Here is an 11,446-nt window from a genome sequence, read left to right on the forward strand (position 1 = left end):
CGAGAACGTTAAAAATTAAATTTCTTGGTCACTTTGTAACTCTCTTGTTTAAGGAAAGAGGAGTGAGGCAAATTAAGATTTATCAAAAGGGACAATAGTTATTAAATTAAATGCAAAGAATTGAGTGATTTTGGGTTATACTCTAGGGATTTTTATTTTTTTTATCAATGAGTTATACTCCATGGTTGAGAAACAATCTAAATACATTTGTGATTGAAATCATTGAATCTCTTGTTCAAGGGAGAAGATTAAGAAAATAGTGGAATTTAGGGTTTATTTTTGGAGAACTTGTTGAAGACTAATTTTTGTAACCCTGTATCTTTTTGTCAGAAACTCATTAATCGTGGATTTAGGCTGCATTGAGAATATCGTGGTGTTAGTTCTTATTCTCTTTTATCTTATTTTTATTATATTTGGTTTGTTTGCTTCCTTTGGTTATTGATTGTCATTAATTTTTCTCCACATATTATAGTATTTATGAGTTTCATCCGAATTTACGACGGTAGAAAATTGGTGTGTTGCCAATTGATAAGGATTGAGCCATATTATAACTTTTATGGTAATTAAGTTTTATAGTTTCTAAATAAAAAAAAATATAGTTAAAGAATAGTTCTGACTTCATGTTTGTCCTCTTAAACAATTTCCTATTGTTTTCAACTGCGTCAAGGGCCAACGTAGAGGTGTCTTTAAAGTTTCCCTATTCAAGGATTTGCTCTATGAAAGACTACTTAAATGTGTCTCCACCGTGAAGTAGAGGAAGATACCCAATGATCAAATATGGATCCTCCAATCACCTATCGTTATATATTAAAAAAAAGTTGTACAGAGATAAATAAATAAATATAAATAAGAGTAAAGTTGTCATATTTATTCATCCATTTATAACTTTTCTTCATTTGTATAAAAAAAGCTTAACGGTTAAGACTAAGTTATTTGACTACATTCTTAAAAATATAATTATTTGACTACAAAATATATTCCATAATTTTTTTTAAAGGGATATTCCATAATTTTTATATATATATTTTTTTTGATAGATAGACGAAATGACAAAGTCATTATAAACTCACACACACAAGTGGAGGTATCGGGGTTCGAACCCCGATCATGGCATCCGGCCTAACAATTTCGGCATTTTGCCAGTTGAGCTAGGACTTCTGGATAAAAAAATGTCTCATATGTAATATTTTTTTAATCTCAAATTAATTGCCACATTAAAATAACGAAGCAATTTTTTTTTCTTTCTGTCAATATCTTATTTAATTGAATAACTCTTCTAACTTTCTAAATGACAAAAAAAAAAACACATTATCTTAAAAAAGTCACATAATATGATATAAGACAATAATTCATAACTTTTTATACAGATTTTGTCCATAAAAAATAATCTCATTCAAGATACATCAAATATTAGATATATCATATAGATAGTCTATCATATTAACCTATGCTTAGTTTGTTAATTTGCCAAAGAGACGTGTGAAGTGATACACAAACCATTTTGAATATGATATGGACCCCACTTTACATATATGACCAAAAAACCGAAGTTAGAGCCACTTTTGAAGTTAAAAACCACTAACATAGGAGGGTGTCTGTCATGTTCTGGTTTTGGCGCTTTCATAACCACTCACAATTTTCTTAGTTCCATTTCTTGCCATATTCACCATATAACATTAATTCACTTTGGTCAAAAAAATTAAACATTAAATTCATTTTTCTTTTATTATTATTTTTTTTTTTATAGTTTTCCTCGCCACCTTAAACTGCGTCGGAAACTGTTAAACCTTTTCCTTCAAACGTTAAACCATAATTTCTTCATTGCTCTGTTCACCAAAAATGGGGTTCTTTGAAAGTTTCTTGGGTGTTTTTGGTTTTGCTATTGGAATCCCTCTTGGTCTTCTTCTTGGCTTCTTTCTCTTTGTTTATTCTGAATCAAAGCAAGTCAAGGTTAGTGTTCTTTTTGCATGATCATTTTTTTCATTTCAATTTAACCCACATTTGTTTTTATCAGTTTTTTCTGAACTGAATTGAGTTTTAGATACCCTTTTTCGTTGTGAATTCTGGGTATGCTTCAAAATTTTATTTTTTGTTTGTTGCAGGATCCTGTTGTTAGACCAATTAGTGAATTAGGCCCGCTTGCTTTGCAAGAACTTATGCCTGAGATTCCTCTCTGGGTGAAGACACCTGATTATGAAAGAGTTAGTTTTTTTTTTCAATATTTTGTTTATAAGTTCTGAACTTCAAATTTTGATGATTTTACTGTGTTATTGATATTTGCATGTTTCATCAGGTTGATTGGTTGAACAAGTTTTTATTTGATATGTGGCCTTTCTTGGAGAAGGTACTTGATTCAGTGATCATATCGGAAAATTTGTGTTTTTATTAGATGATGGTGATTGTTTGATGGTGTTTTTGTTTTTGTGTACAGGCAATTTGTGGGATAATTAGGACTACAGCACAACCGATATTTGATGAATACATTGGAAAGTATCAGATCAAGGCAATTGAGTTTGATCAATTGAGCCTTGGTACTCTTCCTCCCACTATTTGTGGTAAGTCGGTCTTTTTGTGTCGTGTTTTGTTGTTTAATCCGAAATTCAACTGTTTTAGAAGAGATTTCATGTTAGTACATGGTTAGATGTCATTGTGTGTCATAAAGGTAGAATAGTAGAGGTGCAATTGAATTGAGTTGAGGAGATCAATGGGAAGGTTGCGTCATAAGAGTTATAATCGCTGATTATAGTTTGGCATTCTCGGTCCTAAAATGAACACATATGAATTGAATGAAATTACTGGATGAAAATACTAACTGTAATGCAAATTGACATTATATTTGTGGCTCAAATAATGAAGAACATAGAGTTCTACAATGTAATCCCATTGACATGTCCGTAAGTATCTTCTCGGTAGCACGTCCAAATCACCCAATCTAGACATAAAATAAATGTAAAAGGATAGATCATACATGTTCAAATATGAATCCTTGGAAGTTTAAAGTAGACACGTCCTTTAGAACATAATGAACGCGTGGATGATTTCTCATGAAGAAACAAGCACGTCACATAAGTTTTTCTTATCTATCCTTATCAAATATCGATATACTTTATATAGTTCACTTAACACTTTCTGCAACCTATACGTTCATGTAAGTTAAAGGTATTAATGTCTTGTCTTATATTTAATTTGTTTTTCACTGTTTGTTGTAATTCTACAGGTATGAAAGTTTTGCAAACAAATGAAAAGGAATTGGTCATGGAACAAGTCATCAAATGGGCTGGCAACCCAAACATAGTACTGACCTTGCATGTGTTGTCTATGAAGATCAAAGTTCAGGTCTGTTAAGCCTGCCCTCACAGAAAATTAGAAAATAATAATTGTTTTTTAAGTTCCTCTAATATTGATTTTGATTTTTCTCAGTTGGTAGACTTACAAGTTTTTGGGACGCCGCGGATAAGTTTAAGACCTTTGGTGTCTACACTTCCATGTTTTGCAAAGATTGTGGTGTCTTTGATGGAGAAGGTAAGGGAAAAATATTCTATTTCTTCTAATTTCACTTCTCGGCTTTTATATTATTAGAAGTCAGAAAAATCCCTTCTCATCTGATAAATAATTATGTTCAATGTACAGCCTCACGTGGATTTTGGGTTGGCAATATCTGGAGGGGACATCATGTCAATACCTGGTCTTTATAGATTTGTTCAGGTACAGAGATTTCTGTTGACGTCATCTTTCCTGCGAATGGAAGTTTCCTAGTTGTAAATTTCATTTAACATCATTGAATTCAATTGATCACTAAGAACACGGGAATTTTAGGAATTTGATGGTTTTAGTTTGTGAAAAATTTATCATTCCTATCCACATTTAATCTTCAGTTCTTTGATGGATTTGTTGATTGTTTATATTCCTTTACACTATTCTAAAAAGTGTTATCGTTGTTGTTACTTTCTCGCCGTCATATTTCCCCCCTTCACTTTAGGAACTAACCACTGCAGTTTCTCGCAGGAAACAATAAAAAAACAAGTTGCAAGCCTTTATCTTTGGCCTCAGATCTTGGAAATTCCTATACTTGATGAATCAACGTAAGTCTTATAAAATATTAAAATGATAGAGTTCTATATGCCACTGAAGTTACTTTTTATGGTTTATAAGTTTTGTAAATTTTTATCTTGCTTTTTTTTTTACAAATAATATATAGTATAAGCAAATACGTGCTCCACTGCTCCTTATTTAAATAAGTTAGCATATTTAAATAAGCCAACATAGTTAAGTGTGAGGCCCTAGTAATTATTTTGCATATAGTAATATTTTTCAGTGGCTAACAATTGCTGGAATTGCACAAAGCTTTTATCAGATGTCCTACTTGAATTATACTGCAAATTAGTATCGTCAAAGTTTAAGTTTCACAATAACTTTATATTTGCTCTGTATTAAACATGAGCATTAGCAATTGGGTCCTTATTTTTCTTCACATATTTATAGGGTGGCAATAAAGAAGCCAGTGGGAATATTACATGTGAATGTGGTTAGGGCAGTCAAGCTTTTGAAAATGGATTTGTTAGGAACTTCTGATCCATATGTCAAACTAAGCCTGACTGGTGACAAACTTCCGGCGAAGAAAACCACTATCAAGAGGAGGAATTTGAATCCTCAATGGAATGAGAAATTCAAGATTGTTGTGAAGGACCCTCAATCTCAAGTTCTCCAATTACAAGTCTATGATTGGGACAAGGTTTTTACTTATCTTCTTCTGGTTACTTTTTCAAATTTTGGTATTAAGCACTTGTCATGAATAGTAGTAGTAGTCACCTATTGACCAAACACTCTGCCTTGAAAGCATCTAGTGTCAGCCCTTAAGATTGTCATATTTGAACGGATTATGGATGGTCTTCATTTTGCCTCTGAAAATGGTCAAATGAAGCTTAATTGACAACTTATTTTCAAACTTTGTTTATAAATTTGTAATCTTTATTGTTAATTTATTTGTGTAAGACAAATAAAACTGATTAATAACATTCACATCGGAGATGGACGGTAACCATACAATATTTTCAAACGGAAACTTTGGAACCAATTTCAAAGAGTGAATTTACCTTTTTTACTAGAGTAGAGGCCCATAGTTGGTTTTTTTACTTTTAAGGAATTTCTTTGTTTTCTGTATGTCGGCAGCTGCATGTTTAATTTTTCTTCTTCAAAGTTATGTTGGCATTTACGAGACAGTTTATTTGTAAATTTTAGATTAGTTATTAGTATGATACAGACACAAGCTATCTTTCTCCAATCTTATTTTTCATCTCTGTCCATTTGATTCATTGATGATATGCAATTAAGTGCAGGTTGGTGCACATGACAAGCTGGGAATGCAGTTAGTCCCTCTAAAGCTGCTTAAGCCGTACGAGAATAAAGAATTTACACTTGATTTGCTTAAGGACACAAATGTCAATGAGACTCCAAATAAGAAGTTTAGAGGGAAAATTGTGGTGGACATGACTTTTGTTCCATTCAGAGAAGATAGTATGAAATTCGGTGGATCTTCAGAAGGATATGTCAGAAAGGATAGTGGAATTGATAGTGTATCTGATGATGAGGTCCAAGAAGGAGCCGGTTTGCTTTCAGTTGTGGTACAGGAGGCTGACGAAGTTGAGGGTCATCACAATAATCCCTTTGCAGTGATCACCTTTAGAGGCGAAAAGAAAAGGACAAAGGTAAAATTTCTCCTTCGGTATAGATGTGGCTCGCAACAATACAGAATCTGTTCATTCAAAATCAATTTTTGTCACTGCATAAAATTAATTTTGTTAAAAAAATAATGCGAGCAATCATAATATCATTTGTATGCATGACTGACTCAGCCAAGTTAGTATTATTTAATTTGGTTGAAATAATTTATTCTGGAATTTTTTTTTTTGCAGATGATGAAGAAAACCCGTCAACCACGTTGGAATGAAGAATTCCAGTTTATGCTAGAGGAACCTCCTCTACATGAGAAGATACACATTGAGGTCATGAGCAAGAGGAAGAACTTCAGTTTTCTGTCAAAGGTGCCATTTCATTTTTCTCTTCATTACAACTTATAAGTTATTTCCTCCTAAGTCCTTAAAGATTTCTTGAAAGTTTAAGGGTCCGTTTTCGTTCTCACTGATAAATAAACATCAAAGAAGGCATTATGAATGCTGTTGAAAATGCATTTCAAAATAGATTGAATATTTTTAAAAATTATGAAAAGTTTCAAAACATTGTTTTTCAGTGTTTCTGAAAATGCATTATATCTAGTTCATATTCTCTCTTATCGCAATTAATAAAATTCATAACCAATTATGATTCCAAAAATTGTTAGAAGCTGAACAGAGATTGTTATTGTTAGTTTTATCCCTCATGTAGTTTATCTCAACTAACAAAATGCAGGAATCCCTGGGGCATGTGGAGATTAATCTGAGTGATGTGGTGCATAATGGTCGCATTAACGACAAGTACCATCTAATAAATTCAAGGAATGGAGTAATTCATGTTGAGATAAAATGGAAGGTGGTTTAACAAACTAAACCAGTGTATGGGGGCAAAACTCAAAAAAGTCTATAAACTCATTATTCTTTGTTTGCCTTTTGCTTTATTTGTTGTACCTAGCCAACAATGTTTTTGGTTTTTACATTGTATCCAAATAGAAGAAACAAAACAATGCACATCATTTAGATAAGTATTTATAAACATCACAGAAAGTATTGTCACATAAACTTTGTCGTCAATGATTTTGTTTCTCGAAACCTACCAAATTTGCTAACTTAAATTCACATATATTTAATAAAAGTGTGTTAGGAAGTTATAACTAAAAAATGATTAAATATTGTCAAAGGTGTGAGTGCAACTTGCTAACATACTCCTTATGAGAAAAAAGTTAGTGTACATTAGGCATTCTTATAGTCATTTTCTAATATGTAGCCACTTAATTGTAGAAGGAATATGCTAGTAAATTATAACCAAAAAAAGATTGTTGAACCATCTTTGTGCGTCGAAAATCTTCTTGACAACATGTTCAGACAACGTGACAAACAACAAACAACTGTGGTGGAAGACTGGAAGTATATATGTGGATAAAAGAAAAACTTTCGTTTGAGGGGGAAGCATACCCATAAAAATGGATGGACTCACACTTGAGGTGGAAATTGTCGGTATTTCAAGTGTGAGTAAGAGTCTTGTATTGGATGAAAAAGTGAATGTTAAACACTATACAAGTGAAATGATCCATATACTTAATATCTTAAAATCTTGGGTAAAGATGTAGCGTCCAATTCACTTATGTGATTGTTCAAAGTCCAATGTTATGATCTCTGAAAATTGCACTTTAGGCAGTCTGGTTTGCTCTGAGGCACCCTGAAATCAATCTTTTTTACTCTAAATGGCAGTTAACCGTCGTTTGTTGTCTACTGCACTTAACTGTGATTCAATCTAATGCACTTAATTGTTGTTCGCCGTAATTTTTGGACCCCCTCATGACCCAATTGTTAAAACATGCAACACAATGGAGAAAAGTTTTACAACTCAAGAGTTTATCTCAACTCGTTATACCTATGTAAACTCGAATTGTAAACTCGTATGAGTTTACCTAAAATTAAAATTATATAAAATTTATTATATACATGACATATATAAGCTAATATAATATTACAAATAGGTCAATAGTATAAAATATAACTTGATTATAAAGATAAAATATGCATAACTACGGTAATAAAGAGTTACGTTCAACTTAGCATCAAAATACAAAATTAACTTGCAAAATCATAAGTTTCATAAGACTCTAAACCATCCAAAAAAGCAAGTTGCACAAGTTTCTAAAGTTGTTAATAACATATCCAAAAAAAAGAAACTAGCTAATTTCTTCAAAAGTCCAATCCTTTTGAAGTTCCATAACATCATTATCATCATCGGTGTCTTCTTCTCCAACTTCATCAAATTCTTCTCCATATGATAAAGGGTTTTCGATATTGGAACCAAAAAGATTTGGGCTTTGAAAGAAAATGGCCAAAAAAAAAGTAATTTTTAAACGTAAACTTGGTCGAGTTTACCCGAGTTTACCAAATTAAACACATGTTAAGTCGGTCAAACTCATCAAACATTCTGATTTCACAAAAACCGAGTTAACACGTTTTTTATACCTAGAAACGTAAATCCGAGCAAGTTTACGAGGTAACACTTAATTTGTGATACACACTGCAAGAGAGTTCACTAAATAAGATTTAAGCCACCCAAAATGAGTAATCCATTGGAGATGATTTCAGATTCAATACTTTGCACGCGAGCTGGGTGTTTGGGGGAAGAGAAAGTGGTCTAAAGTTATAGGCACCTCATTTCTGCATTTTAACAGTTTCAAACCCTAATTTAATCACCTTTTGATATAAGAGGAGCCATACTCGAGGCAAATGACCAAAACTCACTAGTTGAAGCAAGAAATCTACATTTAAATTTGTTACATTTACTTGTTAAAAAAAAATCTGGGTTTGGAGTAAGACTTGGGCACAAAAAAAAATGTCAGACCAAACAATTAACGGTTGTTCAATAGACACCTCAAAATTGCTGATTCGGTTGAAAAAAAATCGGTTGAAAGTTACCACTTGATCGGATTTTACACATAAAAACAGTCAGATCGAATTGCGACTTGAGCGGAAACGAAATTGAGGTGTCTATCAAGCAACTTTCCAATCAATTTAGCCAGCAAAATAATGTGGGCTTAATTTATAAAGTCCATTGGAGCTAAATGCATTTCTGGGGCCCACGCTTAAGGTTATTATTTGGGCTGGACTGAAATGAAATATGAATATTGTTTTTCCCACATGAGAAGTTACTTAAAAACACATGGAAATTAGTTAGCTATAGCTCGCTTCAAAAGAGAAAAGCTAGCTGTAGTTAACTACCATTGAAGTTTTTTGGCCATTTCCATGTATTTTTAAGCAACTTCTTATGTAGGAAAAACAATGTTCATGAAATATCTCTCACCATGCTTGTGCTAGATAGTGGCCTTCTATCACCATTCTCCGGAGACTAGACTTATTTTTTCTTTTTATTTTGTGATCGCACCTCTAATCCCTGAAAATGTCACATTCAACTCGAAGTTAGCTTTCAGTAGTATATTTTATGTGAAAATACACTATTGAAAGTTCGTTTCTACGTATTTGAGCATATAGGATGGAGGTGGTGGTGGTGAGCAATAATATTGTTTTATTGACGAGCTTTTCTTTATATTATTGAGAGAATTGAGATGGCAAGATACACTTCAAAAAAAAAATAAAAAAAATAGACCTAGTTTATTGAAAGGAAAAAAATACTAGTTCTTTTGTGAGAAATTTCAATTTTTTTAAGATGCATTTGTTTTACATTTGAATAATTTTAAGGTGCATTTGTTGTTTAAAAGTTTGTCTAAAAGCTTTATCCTATTTCCACCTTTTCTTTTGTCAAAGGCTATTATTGAAAAGGGTCCTTTTCTTTAATTTTCTTCCCCCATTTTTCAGAGAGAGTGTTGGATGCTAGGGTGTCTTCAATGATGTCAATCAATAAAAAAGTCTCCTCAAGATTTAAATAATATGTCATGGTAGGGAACAATAGAAATGCATGAGTACGTACGACATGAAAATAAATTCACTCTAACATGAAAATCTAGAGGCTCCCAATGGAACTTCTCTGCAAAACATTTGCATGAACCTTCTCATGTTTGAGTCTTGACAGGCTTTTGATGTGTTTGGTTGCAGTTATATGTAGAGATGTAAATCTAATCAAGAAAGCTAGCTAGCACAAACTAAAGTATGAAGGAAAAAAAAATTAGGTTTTGAAGGGAAGAAAAGGACTTGCATTTGCTCAATCTAGGATAATGATTTTGAAGATATGGACCCCACAGAATGTATGGATTAGGTTTGACTTGTTTGATCATCAGTACATGTGACATCATAATTAACAAAAACCACCGTTGGTTGGCTGTTCTCTTTGGGAGTAATTACTTGCAACTCCTTTAACATCCATGTCGATAAATAATGATTATTTTAGTAATTTTATTTTGTAGGAACTAAAAACAAAATTATGAATATTTATAGGAATCATTTACTTAATTAACTCTTAATAAAATTATGCGTTAACCCAGTGGTCATAGTGTGTATAAATAATGATAATAATATCAATAAATCACTAAATCAGTTGTAAAAAATCTTGCCTTTATGGACAAAAATACTAGAATGATAGAACTTTAAAATACGTATATATTAGTGTGTCACGTCATTGCTTCTAACGACATAAGTTAGTGAAGAAACTATTTTGAATGATCTTTACAGTTTTGAGAGTGTCTTGATCAATTTGAAGAAAAGATAAAATTATTTTTAAAAAGACTAATTTTTCAATCTCCAGTTCATGCACAATTGCAATTATGTCAAACTAAATTAGTCCCTAGCTAGCGAACTTACTATGTGTAATCAACATGTAATGTGACACATTTGATTAATGTGTCATGTTATAGTTTCTAACGACATAAGTCAATGAAGAAACTATTTTGAATGATCTTTACAATTTTGAGGGATGTTTTTATCAATTTGAAGAAATGATAAACTATTTTGACCGATATTGGTTAGAAATTTTGATGATGAATATTGTCAAATCAATGATAATTTTGTGGAAGTAATCGATTAAAAAGATATAAGTATAGTATCTTATACTGTCTTGAATAATTACAAAAGTGGGAGGCACCATGAGAGTAGTTCCCTAGCACACTAAAAAAGGTTCAGCTTTCTCGTTGACTTAACCATAAAGTCTGGCAATTTTGGAGGTAGCTAAAGGGAATCCTATTCCTATGCCCTCTCCCCACAAAGGGTTTCATGAGGATTCTCTCTTAATGGTTCACCACTCATTGCTAGCAAGAAGTTCTACTCATGAGTTCTCTTGCACACACAAAATACAATATATACATACACTCTTGATCAAGGTGAGTGAGTGAGTGAGTGAGTGAGTCATGTGTGTGCCCTCAAAAGGAGGGAGTGTTCATTGAAAAGTAGTCACTTTCTTTGTTCCTTATTGATGTTTTCTTGTGGGGGAGAGGAATAACTTTTTTGCATACTAGAAAGATTGGGCGTTTTTTCTTTTCTCTTAAAAAGTTAATTGGTCTTTTGAGGAGGGAGTAAAGTAAGTGGGAGGAATAACACCACTCAAAAGCTAACTGAGTATATCGTTAATTTTGGCTTAGTGCACTAAAAATTATCATGACCTTATAAAGATTCTTTATTTGATGGAAGACTAATACATAGTGCAAGCATCAAAATCCTTTTGACAATATTATTCCCCCAAGACCAACCATAGATATGTCAAATGGGAACCAGAATTGATCCATACATTTTCAAAAGCAATTTTATTAGAATTTCAAACAAAGCCACTAGACATTGATGTTGTGAACTATTCCATAAATATGCTGTGCAGG

The 11,446-nt window shown here is 32.3% G+C and overlaps 1 protein-coding gene across 1 annotated transcript; it reads left to right on the forward strand.

Annotated features, from left to right (window-relative positions):
• The first annotated feature begins 1,524 nt into the window (after positions 1-1,524).
• LOC11422973 (synaptotagmin-3) lies at positions 1,525-6,731 on the forward strand. Its single transcript, XM_024785309.2, has 12 exons — positions 1,525-1,950; positions 2,103-2,201; positions 2,294-2,344; positions 2,432-2,555; positions 3,218-3,336; positions 3,421-3,522; positions 3,631-3,705; positions 4,006-4,082; positions 4,483-4,732; positions 5,337-5,705; positions 5,913-6,041; positions 6,406-6,731. Exons 1-12 carry the CDS (start codon positions 1,840-1,842, stop codon positions 6,532-6,534), a joined length of 1,635 nt encoding a protein of 544 aa, XP_024641077.2. The 5' UTR covers positions 1,525-1,839; the 3' UTR covers positions 6,535-6,731.
• The last annotated feature ends 4,715 nt before the right edge of the window (positions 6,732-11,446 follow it).

This window comes from Medicago truncatula, chromosome 1, assembly GCF_003473485.1.
Source record: "Medicago truncatula cultivar Jemalong A17 chromosome 1, MtrunA17r5.0-ANR, whole genome shotgun sequence".
Taxonomy (NCBI): Eukaryota; Viridiplantae; Streptophyta; class Magnoliopsida; order Fabales; family Fabaceae; genus Medicago; species Medicago truncatula.

Excerpts from the sequence above, each read along its gene's own strand:
- LOC11422973 (XM_024785309.2), top strand. The coding sequence starts at position 1,840 with ATGGGGTTCTTTGAAAGTTTCTTGGGTGTTTTTGGTTTTGCTATTGGA. Across the intron at positions 2,556-3,217 it reads TCTTCCTCCCACTATTTGTG|GTATGAAAGTTTTGCAAACA; the intron begins GTAAGTCGGTCT and ends GTAATTCTACAG. Across the intron at positions 3,706-4,005 it reads GTCTTTATAGATTTGTTCAG|GAAACAATAAAAAAACAAGT; the intron begins GTACAGAGATTT and ends AGTTTCTCGCAG.